Source organism: Dendrobates tinctorius, unplaced genomic scaffold, assembly GCF_039654945.1.
Source record: "Dendrobates tinctorius isolate UK_male_01 unplaced genomic scaffold, ASM3965494v1 ptg000022l, whole genome shotgun sequence".
In the NCBI taxonomy this organism is placed as follows: domain Eukaryota; kingdom Metazoa; phylum Chordata; class Amphibia; order Anura; family Dendrobatidae; genus Dendrobates; species Dendrobates tinctorius.
Window position 1 is genome coordinate 120039757 of NW_027361690.1, and position 15229 is coordinate 120054985.

General features: G+C 48.7%; 1 protein-coding gene across 2 annotated transcripts in view; it reads left to right on the top strand.

The window, feature by feature from the left end:
* NFU1 (NFU1 iron-sulfur cluster scaffold) overlaps positions 1-15229 on the top strand; it is a 49851-nt gene that overhangs the window by 19607 nt on the left and 15015 nt on the right. For both annotated transcript variants that reach the window (XM_073569117.1, XM_073569118.1), the window contains exon 6: positions 2129-2192. In XM_073569117.1, coding sequence (XP_073425218.1) covers positions 2129-2192 — 64 coding nt within the window. The remainder of the gene's footprint in view (positions 1-2128; positions 2193-15229) is intronic.

Here is a 15229-nt window from a genome sequence, read left to right on the forward strand (position 1 = left end):
TAGACATAATCTCCTCAGCACAAATCCTCTTATAATACAATATTTCATACACAGGTCACTGATACATATGTGAAAAAATACCCCATGAAACCCCCCCCCCTCCAAAAAAGGACATCAAAAACAAAAATGTGTATATAGTGTAAACTATGTACATCTATATGGAGACATAAACCAGGATACAAAAATTCCCTGTATGCATGGGAAAACTCGCCCAATTAGTTGTAATCAACTGGCAAATTATCAATACATCTTTTTTTTTATAGCGGGATTTGGCTCAGGCATAGCGCGGTATGAGAGTACTGGTAACGGACATGTGCTGTAGCGATCGGAATACCTATGAGGGCAGAAACCGGAAGTAGGGATCCAGCCATTTGGACATGCGCTGAGAAACCTTTCATCTTTGGGTGCTTGGATCTATCTATCTGCCGAGGGTATCGCGGGATTTAGCCCAGGCTTGCGTAGAGGTGTGTGGGGACTCTGCAGGAGCTGTATCATGGAACCAGAAATAGGTAGCTGACACGCACGCCACGGCACCTGTTGGTGTGCTATGCTCTATATAATGGCGGTTAGCGGCCACAGACTTCAGACATCATACCATGAGGGGGAATTGTCCCTGACCATCGAGGCACATCCTGTACGTCTTCCATCATGCTCCTGATGAACCTCGGAAGAGGGAAAACGCGTCGAGTTTACATTGGAGTCATATCTGGTGATAAGTGGGCTAATTATCCCTTTCCTACGTTATCTTTGCATGTTCATGTGGATAGATTGAACGCATTTCTGGATATTTTTCAATCACTGTCCATGAATGAAGGGCCAAATTGAATTTTTGATTTGTTATCTATTGGATTATGATGTTATTGGAGAGAGGGGTCATCTAATCTCCCTCTCTCACTACTGCATGATCATGATGAACAGTTTGTGTGCACCTGTACATCTTTAGGCTATATAGTCCGTGTACAAATGGATTATTGGAACCCCCATATATTGTATATCTCTGTATGCTGTGCATTACGCAGTAGTCTATAATGTGGATATGCTTTCAACATATAGACCAGAAATAACTGAACAATTCTATCACCATTTTGGGAAAAAGATGTATTGCTAATTTGCCAGTTGATTACAACTAATTGGGCGAGTTTTCCCGTGCATACAGGGAATTTTTGTATCCTGGTTTATGTCTCCATATAGATGTACATAGTTTACACTATATACACATTTTTGTATTTTTGTTTTTGATGTGGTGCACCACACCGGAGTTTTGTCCTTTTTTGGAGTGGGGGGTTTCATGGGGTATTTTTTCACATATGTATCAGTGACCTGTGTATGAAATATTGTATTATAAGAGGATTTGTGCTGAGGAGATTATATCTAATGATTTTTTCTAATTGTATAGCGGCTTAATATCCCTTTTTTGGGGGGGTCTTTTTGGGGGGCTTTATTTATATCTAAACATAACCACATGAGATTAGTCTAGATATGAGGGTGCTGGAGAATATAAATCTCTAGATAGAGACCAATTATCATAGTATACATCTCAACTCAGAAGAGCACCTGGGAAGAAATCCAAGAAGACTTCACTCATACATTTCTCATCTACCTTTCTAACACCTTGTCACAGCCCTGCCATTATAGGGCCCTATAGGGGTAGCAGGGAGAGCCGTCGAGGAGTGGGGGGGCCAATGCGCAGGTCCTAGGGCTCCAACCCCCGCTGACAGGTCAGCATAGGGACAGGCACTTCCCTCTGGTGTTCATTCTTTTGTGTATGATGCATTACTAATTTTAGTATAATTTTTTTTGCTTAATTGATTATTAAAGGTTTGATATTTTTAGCAGGAATATATGAAATAACTGTGAATTTTTGACTTAATCTCATAAAAATATTTTTGGATACTGTGATTCTGCTGAGGACACTTACAGCCTCTCGGCACAGAACAATCTGTTACTGATCGTCCTGTTCACATGCAAGTGCAGTGTAAAAGCGACATTATTCACTACGTGAGGGAGAAAATGAGAAGCAGGTCACCTGCAGGATGGCACACGGCCAGCTCTGCTCTGTATCACTTATTCTGTTGTAGGTGCAGTTAATAAAGAATCCTAATTAACTCTTAATTGTTTTCTGCCAAAGCGCCTTCAGAAGATGACGACGAGGTTGTGGCTATGATCAAAGAACTTCTAGATACAAGAATCAGGTAACTAGGATAATGGCTTTTATATTTGTGTGGTCGGCTGCATTGTGGCTGATGGATAATACCCGCGCCTCTAAGTCACAGTCCGCCAAAGTTTGGTTCTGCAGAGCTGGTGGGAATCATTTCTCTGTTGATGATTTTCATTGTCAAATCGAAGGTGAATAAACCAGTCTCATCCATGGTCAGCACATACATTCACCAAGTCTCATACAGGAAGAAAAATCTCTTGTAAGAAAACAAATCAGTAGTACCTACAATGTTGGATAGATGTGCCTGTCTGTCTCCACCAATCTCAGAGTTTCGGTTAAAAGCGCGTGATAAATCCCTTTCAAATTTGCAGATCACTTATTCATAAATTGGGTTATGTCGCTTTCTCCTTGGTACAGACCCTTGTACAGGCAACTGGTTGCCCAAATTGTTTGAGTTATCCAGTAATATGATATTAATGACCTACCCTTATTCAAGAGAATAGGAGCTGATCTGCAGTACCTGGCAGCGGCTGCTGCACATCATATGGTGCTGTGCAGTGCAGCTCCATTCAGTGTTTACATTAGAAATCGCTGGAGCTAATGACAGCTGATCAGTGGGGGTGCTGAGCGTTGGCTCTCCACCAATCTGATATTGATAGCTTATCCTAAAGGCCCCGTCACATACAGCGAGATCGCTAGCGAGATTGCTGATTTTGTGACGCCACAGCAGTCTCGCTAGCGATCTCGCTGTGTGTGACAGGCATCAGCGACCGGCCCCCCCGCCGGGTATCGCTGATCGTGCATGAATGTCCTGGGCCATTTTTTGATCGTTGGTCTCCCGCTGGCCAGCGCGCATCGCTGCGTGTGACAGCGAGAGACCAACGATCAGCGACGCTGGGAGCTGGTATCCAAGGTAAACAGCGGGTATCTAAGAGCCGCGCGGCTCTTAGTTACCCTCTGTTGACCCTGGAAACCAGCTTGCTCGCTGGTCCTTATCGCTGGTGAGTCTGTCTAACTATGTCCCAGCGATCCCATCCACGTCGGATCGTTGGTGGGATCACTGGGACACTGAAGCGTGTAACGGGGCCCTAAGGTTAAAGAGTTATTTCTAGAAATCATTATGGTGTGTAATTAGAGATTAAAACTGATGGCAAGTAACAAAAGAGCTTCCTTGGATTTAATCTCTTCTGCCTGTTTTTGCTTTTTTGATTATATATACCGTATTTTGCGGTTTATAAGACGTACCCCAAATTTTAATGAGAAAAATAGAATTTTTTTTTTTTTTTTTTGTAATAAAATGGTGGTGCTTCTTACAATCCAGGTGTCTTATTGCTTACTGGGGGTGGTGGCTGCGGGGAAGTGGGGTCCCAGGGTCGCTGCTGGTGGAGGCAGGAGTGGGGCGATGCTGCGGACCCCAGACTGGGAGACCGGTGTTCAGATGTGCGACGCTGCAGTTGTTCGGTGGTGCAGACCGCAGTAGAGCAGGGTCGCAGCTGGAGGAGGCAAGAGTGGCGCTGGGGGTGTTAGGTGTTGCGGGGGCGCCGCTGACATTTTGTGAAAGCCCAGAGCCCCCGCACTGTTTACTATGTGGTGTACTCTGGGAATATGGCTGCCGGGGTGGCACATGCGTAGATGGAGATCTTGATGCTGAAATCTCATCTCCCGAGATCTTGGTGCCGAGATCTTCATCTATGCTGCATCCACATCCATTTTCCTGGAGACATCGCGTAAAGGCTGGCGCGGATGGACACCTCGGCTTTCCTCTATCTGCGCCGAATGAAAAGCCGGACTCTGGAAGAAGAACAGCGGCCTCCATATGCCACCGCCGCAGGGCTACCGCTTGCCACTGCAGGACCACTGCTCGCCGCCATACAACCACCGCAACACCCCCACAGCTCCGGGCTCGCAACATTGACCCCTTGGTAAGAACAGTGTTCGGTTTATGAGACGCACCCCCATTTTCTCCCTAATTTTGGGGATCATAAAAGTGCATCTTATAATCCAAAAAATACAGTATCTTAGCTTTTTAACCCTAACCTTCTAATAGACATAATTTTTTTATTTTTCGAATAGCATAGTGTTAAGAGGGCTCTGTTCTTTTTTTTCATTTTTCTTTTTGCTGGATGTGTTGTTTTTTGTTGCCATGATTTTGGCGTGCATATGTAATGTATTGAAAACCTTTTTTGAGGGGAGGGTGGGGAGCTGTGAAAAGGGTTTGAGGAAAAACAGCTGTTATGCAGTTATGGTAGTTTTGACCTTATGAATGTATTTTTTATTCTTCACAATGTTGTATTGCATTTTTTTTTCTTTTTTTATTGTTCACTTCCTGGATTAGATTTGAATATCTTCTAGTGCAGGTCATATACCAAATACACTGCAGTACTTCTGTAGTTCAGTGTATTATGTATATTGGTATGAAGCTGACGGGCATCTTAATGGAGGTAGGAATGTAAAAGTCATTATTATCCCACTGGCTGCCATGATAACACACCGACACCCAGTAATTGCACAGCTAAATAAAGCTGTTTTCTCTTAATAGAAGTCGGCAGCGGCCAATAGCTAAACTTTCATGTTATCTGCCAGCCCTCCACAATATGGCCGACCCTGTATTACCGATTGTCCTGCAAGCCCCCATACTGTATGGCAGCTGAGGTCCCCTGAGTTTTCTACAGGAAGGATCTGGTGCCGGTGGCCCATAGACACCTGGGCATAGGAGCTGTCAATCTGCAGTTGGCCGCTGACATCTCTGAAGGCCTCATATTTCTTTTTGCCAGAGCCAAACGCTGAAATTTTATTTTGTACATGGATTATCGCTGTGGAGTAATTTTTTTTTTAAAGTTTTTATATAAAGTCTACACAATTAGAGGCAGGAAGATTTTCATGTCTTCTGTGTAGTTGTTGAGCAGCTTTTAATTTGTCCTATACAGAGCACAACCTCCCGTCCATGTAAAACTTCTGCTGTCTTAGTCATCCTCTAGTTGAAGTTTGACTATGCGCTGGACTTGTGTAGCCAACATACTTGGTGTCATATGGGGGTATATAGATATATTTTATTTTTGTTGCATCAATATCAAGACTCAAGATATAAGGGCCTGAAAAATGGGATTTGGATGTGCCCTTGACATAGCCATTAAATTGAACAAAGGTAAACAGCCTAAGGTACAAGTCTTTGGGCTCCATTTGTTCTACTTTTCGGATATGTTTTGGCACAATTCTGAATTTTAGGGATTCAGTTGTAAGCCTTGCATAAAGACATGAATGCACTACTGAATGTAGTGTGAATGGGTCTTTTCATCCTACACCACCCCAGGGAACTGTTATTATGGCGTATTGTCCCTGGGCAGCTGCAGTTATGACCACCACAGAGGCTCCCACTCATCCATCCAGCTTTGATACTCATTACACCTGCACCCCAGAGTATCTGAGAAGATAATGAGAAAAAACTTTGTCCAGCTCCACGATGTAGTGAAAAATATTCTTTATTCACTCAGTAGAAATGAGGTTTAAAAGCCAGCATGAGTTACAAGGCATGCGATCGATCTACGCGTTTCGAGTGGCTAAGCACTCTTAATCATGATTTGGTATCATGATTAAGAGTGCTTAGCCACTCGAAACACGTAGATCGATCGCATGCCTTGTAACTCATGCTGGCTTTTAAACCTCATTTCTATTGAGTGAATAAAGAATGTTTTTCACTACATCGTGGAGCTGGACAAAGTTTTTTCTCATTGCCTTGGATTGTGCGCTTTGACACAGCGGTGTCGTGCTCCGATGTTGGAATGCTATGTCTGGTGAGCTGGATTTGTATCCTGATTTATCTGAGAAGATCCCTAGAGAAGCAAGAACATTGGACAACCAAGAGGTGGTGGCCTCAAGTCAGGTGTAGTGTTCAACAGGGCAAGGTTTTCCGATTTTTATCTACTGTGTGTGGATATATTGGGGTTGTGGGGCACTTCATGTGTCCAGTAATTATAGTAGACACCCGTTTCTAAATTAATCACGGCTTTCTTTGGTTCTAAGTGACACTAGTACCAGCAGTCCCATTAAGGTCCCGAATTATCCCACAAAATTAATAAGTAATGGGGGTGTAGTATACAAAGAATGGTTGCACTCTATCAAGCTAAGGCATGTCAATGTGGAATATATGTAATTCTTTTTTTTTTTTTGTCTTTTTTTTTTGTCTAATGGGGGTGTAGGTAATGCACACGGACCACGGTGCTTCATACTTGTCTTTGGTCTGCCCCTGATTGCAGGAGATTTATGGACTAGTTGATGTCTGTCCCCACAACATGCAAGTCTATAATTCTCCCATTAATGCCCGGTCATAACAGAGGAAACCAGAGATGTGGGTCATCCATTTCAGGTGTTGGAGGTGTTCTCAGTCTTCTGAAATCCCTTTGGCGAGAACCTTACACTTTCCATAAATATGTAAATTTTTTATTGTTGTAAATGCCACTATTCTGAAATCCAGCTTTGTTGTTTTTTGTGCTCCTGCCCCTTTATCCCTCATCGCTGTCGGTAAATCTTTTTTTTTTTTTTTTAGCCAAGTGGGCTAAGAAGGGGATATATCAACCAATTTGTCTCCTCCAACAACCTTTCGGACAGATTTGTGTACATGTCCTCTGATGGAGGCCATCCTTGCAGGTAATAATTGGACGTAAAGGGGTTGTCCAGTGCCGCTCACATCTGCATTGGTGGGGAGCGACGCTGATGAAATTGCTTTGGGAGATACCAAATAGGACATGTATATAATTAAAGGGAATCTGACAGCAGGTTTTTCTTATTTAATCTGAGAGCAGCATGATGTAGAGCAAGACATCATGATTCCAGGGATGTATCACTTATTAGGTTGTGTGTTATGGTTTCAATACAATCAGTGTTTTATCAGCAGGAGATTGTCACTGACTGACTAGATCTGTGGTGTAGGCTAGTCAGGCTAATTTGTGTAACCCCGCCCTCACCATTTATTTGCAGTTTGTACACAGGAAGCTGCCAATCAGGAATGTTGGTGGGGTTTCACAGGGCTTCACATTCTGAGCACTGCTACATTTACAACAGAGAAAGCAGGAATTCTCTTAAAGCTTCTCCAAGCAGCCCAGTAAGTGATACATTGCTGGAATTGGGCTCTCTGCCCCTACATCATGCTGCTCTCAGAATACATAACAAAAGCCTGTTGACAGATTCCCTTTAACGAGAATCGTGTATCTATCCTATTCTAATAAATAGGTGCACAATTTGACATAAATCCCTCCAAGCATCTGCTTTACGTCCTATAGCTGGTCTTGGTAAATGGGCCATTGTGTTCATTTCTGAGTGAGGCCCTAGTTTTGTCCTGGACCCCTTGGCTACTTATTGCACCCTGTGACACGTCTTTAGCCATTTCCTGTGTCTCCTGAATTTCCCATCGCTGTGATCTAATCTTCAGTCTTTTAGGTAGTTAGTTATATAGGACCAATGCAATGTGAGTGCCCCCATCACAGAGACTGACCCTCATCACTAGTGATGTCCCTGGTCCTACAGCAGCTACCACCATGTAGATAGCAGATGAGACACCTTGTCGTTGTCACTGTGCAGGGTGTAGTGCACACAAATAAAACACACAGCACAATATATTCTTAGTATTTTTTTTATTGGAATGGCAATAAGCAACATTGTAATGAAAATATTACTGGCTCTTTTAATAAATTAAAAGTCACAATGACTCAGACCAGGCCCGATGGAGATCACAGAACTTCTTGCGGACCTGATCAGAGCCACTGGACCCAAACATCCAGAGGAAGGTGAAGAGCCCCCCCCCCCCAGGGGGGTGAATTCCTTCCTGACCCCAGGTCTGGCGATCGAATATCACCCTGGATCTAGTCTGTCCTGCTGCATATTGCTGTATGTGTGTACGTCGGGCGGACACAGCCAGAAGAGGCCCCTGTGACTGAACAATATATGGACCGTTTTCAGTCCAATAGCTCATCATAATGAACAATTTACCTGATTTGGAGGTGTTAGTGACCCCTTTACATCTTGAGCCCCTGTGCAATAGCACATGTTGCATCAATGGTATGTCCACCCCTGCTGTACATAATTATAAGCTCAAGAGAGCTGACCCTCGAAAAAAAAGTGCAACCTGCTCATAGGAACTCACAATCTAGTACAGTGGGTACTCTGCTCTTACAAGCTTACAAAATAATATACAATATACCATATTCTGAGGATTATGAGATGTACTTTTTTGGGGGCGATGCTGCGGGCCCTGGACTAGGACAGGGTTTCCTTTCGGTGGGCTTCAAGAAAATGTTGGAGGCATGAGTCAGGAGCGGCGTCCCCGCTCTGCACTCTGTTCTTCCGTCAGTGGGCTGCAGGAAAATGGCCATGCCCTGGCTCCGTCGACCATTGTCCTGAAGCCTACCACTGGGAGAGCATACTGCAGAGCGGGGATGCCGCTCCTGCCTGCGCCGCCAACATTTTCTTGAAGCCCACCGCCAGGAGATTAATGGCTGCCGGGCCCCTCCCCTCCTCGCCCAGGGCACACAGCATCGCCCCACTCCTGCCGCCACCGACTTCCTGCTTTCTTGTTTTTATTACCATTTGGCCTTGCATGCCTCGTTTTGGCCTTGCAGTCATGCGTGCTTCATTTGGGTTGCGATGTTGCTGTTGCTTGGTTGGGGCGCCTGCCTTGTGAGCGGTAAATCGAGAATTCCGATAGCAGTGTTTGGTGTTCATCTTCTCCATATGAAACTTGAAGCTTGTTTCGTGGTTGGCCGCTGACCTCATGTCTGTTGTGGCACTGGGGTTTGGTGTGTTGGGCCGCCGGCCTCTGGTCTGGCCGCGTGGTGTGTTGGACCACCCGCGTCTGGTCTGGCCTCGTGATCTGGTGTGTTGGGCCGCTCACCTCTGGTCTGGCCCCGTGGTCTAGTGTTCGGCCGCCCGCCTCAGGTCTAGTCCAATTTTGAATAGAGTCTGATCTGCAGTACCCTAGCAGCAGCAACTACATTGTGACTGGAGCTGTGCACTAGGTAATCAATACCTGTCTTGCAATGTTTTTCAGGTCCCTATAGGAGATTGTTTCTTTAGAACATATCACCTACTGCTCTATGTACTAAAGGAACACACAGGACTCCAGACTGGAATTCCTGACCGCAGCAAAATTGCTCACAACAGAGCAGCCTTGTGTGCCTCGTTTACTTTGTGCTGTTGCTGTAACTTGATTGCTTGGGGAGCCTGTCTTGTGAGCGGAAGATCGGGAATTCGAATCTCAGCAGTGTTTGGTACTCATCTTCCCAGTATGAAGCTTGTGTTGTGGTTGGCCACTGGCCTCATGTCTCGTGGTGGGATGCCTATCTCGGTTCTGGCCCCATCTCGTGTGTTGGGCCGTCCGCCTCTGCTCTGGCCCCGTCTCGCACGTGTTGTGCTGCCCTCCTCGGATCTGGCCCCGTTGTTACTGCTGCAGCCGGCTGCCCTGCTGCCGCTCCCCGGGTTTCCCGTGCTGGTTATGTGGGGTCACGTTGGGTGCCTCCAGGCTTGCGTACCTCCCGGGGCATCTGCGGTCCGCGCCTGCGCTGTATGCCTCCTTAGGCTGCGGGCGCGTGCTTGCTGGGTTCCTTTTTATGGTTTCCAGGTGACCTGACCCAGAAGTGTTCTCCTCCTCTGTGTCTGGCGTCAGTATTTCTGGCACTCTCTCTCTCACATCGGCACCTGGTGATTCACTCTGGTGCATACCTTGTACTGGTGTGTCTCAGGTCCCAGCGCTCTCCCTGGGTGCATGTTTTGCTAATTCTCGTATCTTGTGTACTTTACCCTGTGCGCGCTCTATTCTGTACTGGTCTCCCGTACATTACCCCATACGCGCTCTGCTTTGCTCTGGTCTCCTGTACCTTACCCTGTGCGTACTCTGCTCTGTCATGGTCTCCTGTGCTTTACCCGGTGCGTACTCTGCTTTGTCCTGGTCTCCTGTACTTTACCCTGTGCGCGCTCTGCCCTGATCTCCCATACATTACCCCGTACGCGCTCTGTTCTGCCTTGATCTCCATCACATTTCCCTGTGTGCAACCTGTGCCGCCTTGGTCTCTGTCTTCCACGAGCCGGTCCCTGGTACTACCTATTGCGGTGTGCCTACCCCCCAGGCCTGCTCCTAACGTTCCCTGTATAGGGGGCGGTTCCACCTGGTCAGCTCACCCGGGACCGGTTGGTCCTGTGATCCAGTGGGTCAATTCTAGGAACCGTGACATCCGTCTAACGTGTGCTGAGCCACCCACCTCGGCTCTGGCCTCGTCTCACGTGTGCTGGGCCTCCCGCCTCGGATCTGGCCCTGTGTCACGTGTGCTGGGCTACCCACCTCGGCTTTGGCCTCGTATCACGTGAGTTGAGTCGCCCACCTCGGCTCGGGCCTCGTGTGTTGGGCCGCCTGCTTCGCTTCTGGCCCCGTCTCACGTGTTGGGCTGCCTTGGCTCTGGTACCGTGGTACCACCTTTGCTCTGGTACCGTGTTGTGTGCTGGGTTGCCCGCCTCGGCTTTGGCCCTGTCTCACAAGTGTTGGGACACCTGCCTCGGCTCTTTTCCCGTGAGTTGGGCCGCCTGCCTCGGCTCTAGCCAAGTGAGTTGGGCCACCTGCCTCGGCTCTGGCTCCGTCTCACGTGTGTTGGGCCGCCCGCCTCGGCTCTGGCTCCGTCTCACGTGTGTTGGGCCGTCGGACTCTGCTCTGGCTCTGTCTCGTGTGTTGGGCCGTCGGCCTCAGATCTGGCCCCATCTCAAGTGTGTTGGGCCGTCCGCCTCAGATCTGGCCCCATCTCAAGTGTGTTGGGCCGTCCGCCTCAGCTCTGGCCTTGTCTCACGTGTTCTGGGCCACCTACCTCGGCTCTTGTTCCGTCGCACGTGTGCTGGGCTGCCCTCCTCGGCTTTGGCCCTGGATCACTTGAGTTGGGTGGCCCGCCTCGGTTCTGGCCCCTTCACGTGTGTTGGTCCACCCGCCCCGGCTCCGGCCCCAGATCACGTGAGTTGGGTCACCCGCCTCGGCTCCGGATCACGTGAGTTGGGTCGCTCACCTCGGCTCGGGCCTCTTGTGTTGGGCCATCTGCTTTGCTTCTGGCCCCGTCTCACGTTTGTTGGGCCGCCTGCCTCGGCTCTGGCCCCGTGTATTGGGCCGTCCGTCTCGGTTGTGGCCCCGTGTGTTGGACCGCCCGCCTCAGCTCTGGCTCCGTCTCACGTGTGTTGGCCGTCCGCTTCAGCTCTGGCCTTGTCTTGCGTGTTCTGGGCCACCCACCTCGGCTCTTGCTACTTCTGACGTGTGTTGGGCCGCCCTCCTCGGCTTTGGCCCTGGATCACGTGAATTGGGTGGCCCGCCTCGGCTCTGACCCCGTCACGTGTGTTGGGCCACCTGCGTCGGCTCCGGCCCCAGATCACGTGCGATTGGGTTGCCCGCCTCGGCTTCAGCCCCGGATCACATGAGTTGGGTCGCCCACCTCGGCTCGGGCCTCTTGTGTTGGGCCGCCTACTTTGCTTCGGGCCCCGTCTCACGTTTGTTGGGCCACCCGCCTCGGCTCTGGCCCCGTGTATTGGGCTGTCCGCCTCGGTTCTGGCCCTGTGCCACATGTGCTGGGCTGCCCTCCTCGGCTTTGGCCCTAGATCACATAAGTTGGGCCGCCCGCCTCGGTTCTGGCACTGTCTTGTGTGTTGAGCCGCCTGCCTTAGCTCTGGCCCCGTGTTTAGGGCCACCCACCTTGGTTCTGGCCCCGTGTCACATGTGTTGGGCTGCCCAGCCCCTGGCTCTGGCCCTGGATCACGTGAGTTGGGCCACCTGCTTCAGCTCTGGCCCCGTCTCACATGTTTTGGGCTGCTCGCCTTGACTCTGGCTTCGTGTCACATGTGTTGGGCCACCTGCCTCAGCTCTTGCCCCGGATCACATGTGTTGGGTTGCCCTCCTCGGCTTTGGCCTTGTGTGTTGAGCCGCCTGCCTCAGTTCTGGTCCCGTCTCGTGTGTTGGGCTGCGTGCCTTAGCTTTGGCCCTGTGTGTTGGGCAGCCCGCCTCAGTTCTGGCCCCGTCTCGTGTGTTGGACCACCCGCCTTGGCTATGGCCCAGTCTCACGTGTGTCGAGCCATCTGCCTCTGATCTGGCTTTGTCTTACTTGTGCTGGGCCGCCTGCCTCGACTCTGGCCCCATCTCATGTGAGTTGGGTTGCCCACCTTGGCTCTGGCCCGTGTCGGGCTGTCCGCTTCGGTTCTGGCCCCAGATCACGTGATTTGGGTCGCCCGCCTTGGCTCTGGCCCCGTCTCACGTGTGTTGGGCCGTCCACCTCGGATCTGGCCCCATCACACATGTGTTGGGCCGCTCGCCTCGGCTCTGGCCCCATCTCATGTGAGTTGGGTTGCCAGTTTTGGCTCTGGCCCGTCTCACGTGTGTTGGGCCGCCCACCTCGGCTGTGGCCCAGTGTCACGTGTGTTGGGCCGCCCGCCTCAGCTTTGTCGCCCTCTCACGTGTGTTAACTGGAGGTGAGGAGACTATTTTTAGACTGGGGGTTAGGGGGTCTGTTACGGTAGCCTGGGGATTAGGGGGCTATTAGTATGGGCTGAGAATTAGGGGAGGTTTTACTATAGACTGGGAGTTAGGGGGGCTACGGGTGATTAAAGGGGTTATTACTGTAGACTGGGTGCTCAGTATTGAGAGAGAGGCAGCGTGTGGGCTCAGTGTGGACAGAAGGGCAGGGTGAGGGTTTCATTATTGAAAGGGGGCAGCAGTGCGGATTCAGTATGGAGAGGGGCCCAGTTTGGAGGAAAAGGCAGCATGAAGGGCTCCATCTAAAAGAAAAAAAAAGGTTCAGTATGTTAAAGGGTCAGCATGGGGGAGCTCAGTTTGTAGAGTGAGACCGCATGCTGGGCCTAGTACAGAGAGGGGCAGAGTGGAGGGCATTGTAAGCAGAGAGGGGCAGCATTAGGGGCTAATTGTAAAAAAAAAAAAAATGAGAGACGGTCAACGTGGAGGACTTGACTCAGAGAGAAGCATAGTTTGGGGGACATGGAAAAAGGGCAGCGTGGTGATGTATAGAAAGAGGGCCAGTGTATATAGAGAAGGCCAGCATGAAGGGCTGAGTTTTAAAAATAAAAAAAAAGTGGGGTGGGTCAGTATTAGGGAATCTGTATGGAGGAGGGGGCAGCTTGAGGGGGGATAGTAGAGTCTGGGGTCAGTAATAAATAATAATAATAAATTTTATTTTTATAGCGCCGACATATTCCGCAGCTCTTTACATTTCAGAGGGGATTTGTACAGACAATAGACATTACAGCATAACAATAATCACATACAGTAGATTATAACAAATACCTAGAGGAAAGAGGGCCCTGCTCGCAAGCTTACAGTCTATGAGGAAAGAGGGAGACACGAAAGGTGGGTGGTAACAGTTAACATTATGACTGGTCCATACAATCAGGGTAAGTGTGTAACAGTACAGACACAGAGGGCTAATGGAGGCATAAAGCATGTGGGAACATGATGCGGGGAACCTGGTTATGGTAAAACTTTTGGCTCTGCCACACAGGGATAGATTAGGTTAATGTGTTGGGGTGGTAGGCCAGTCTGAATAAATGCGTTTTCAGGACACGCTTAAAATTGTGGGGATTGGGGACTAATCGTATTGACCTGGGAAGTGCATTCCAAAGAATTGGCGCGGCACGTGTAAAGTCTTGGAGACGGGAGTGGGAGGTTCTGACTATTGAGGATGCTAATCTCAGGTCATCAGCAGAACGGAGGGCGCGGGTAGGGTGGTATACTGAAACAAGGGAGGAGATGTAGGGTGGTGCTGAGCCATGGAGGGCTTTGTGAGTGAGGGTAATAAGTTTATACTGAATTCTGGAGTGGATGGGTAGCCAGTGTAATGACTGGCACAAGGTAGAGGCATCGGTGTAACGATTGGTGAGGAATATGATCCTGGCTGCAGCATTCAAGACAGATTGGAGGGGGGAGAGTTTGGTAAGAGGGAGACCGATTAGAAGAGAGTTACAATAGTCGAGACGAGAATGAATAAGAGAAACAGTAAGAGTTTTTGCAGAGTCAAAGGTAAGAAAAGGTCGAATTCTAGAAATGTTTTTGAGGTGCAGATGACAAGAGCGAGCCAGTGATCGAATGTGGGGGGCAAAGGAAAGCTCGGAATCAAGTATGACCCCAAGACAGCGGGCATGTTGCTGGGGAGTAATAGTGGAACCACACACAGAAATGGCAATGTCGGGTATAGGTACATTAGTAGAGGGAGGAAACACCAGGAGTTCAGTCTTTGACAGGTTCAGTTTCAGATATAGTGAGGACATGATATTAGACACAGCGTTTAGACAATCGCCGGTGTTTTCTAGAAAGGCTGGCGTGATGTCAGGAGAAGAAGCGTATAATTGGGTGTCATCAGTATGGAGTGAGGACAGGGAGAGGAAGCAGCTTGAGGTGGGACAGTGTGGAAATTATATTTCATAACTGAGGAAGGTGTGGGGGGGTTATAATTCATAAGGGAGGACAGTGCGATGTTTTGTGTATAAAAGAACAGTGTAACAGTCATAAGACAGGCAGTGTGGAAGAGGGGACAGTGTGAGCGGTATATGTTATAGGAAAGGATAGTGTCGAAGCCATGTAACATAAGAGGGACCGTGTGGGGTCATTTTTTTGTGCAGGGAGCACAGTGAGGAACAGTTGTTTATTTTCAGGGACATGGCTTAGGGCTTGTTAGGGCACAGCGTTGGGATGTGCTGCTGAAGAGCAGAGAAGAGGGAAGTCTGCAGAGACAAGTTGTGGCTGTGAAGAGGCATCATGGAGTCAGGACCCATAAGGTACCTAGATCTGAGGTGCATTTACAATGGCCAGTTAAACATCTGGTGATCTGCTGTATGAAGCCGATTGTCCGCCTGTTCATTTAACCTGTTCAGATTGAATGTGACCTCCATTTCATGTGCACAGAACGATGTGTACACAGGACAATGTGCTACTGAGAACGATAATATTTAAAGGAAGTTTTTCTCTCTCCAAATGCCAATTAAGGTGCAGACAAATTTTTATAGGGGATGTAGCCCCTATAAGAATTGTACCAGGCATATACACTTTAACTTAAG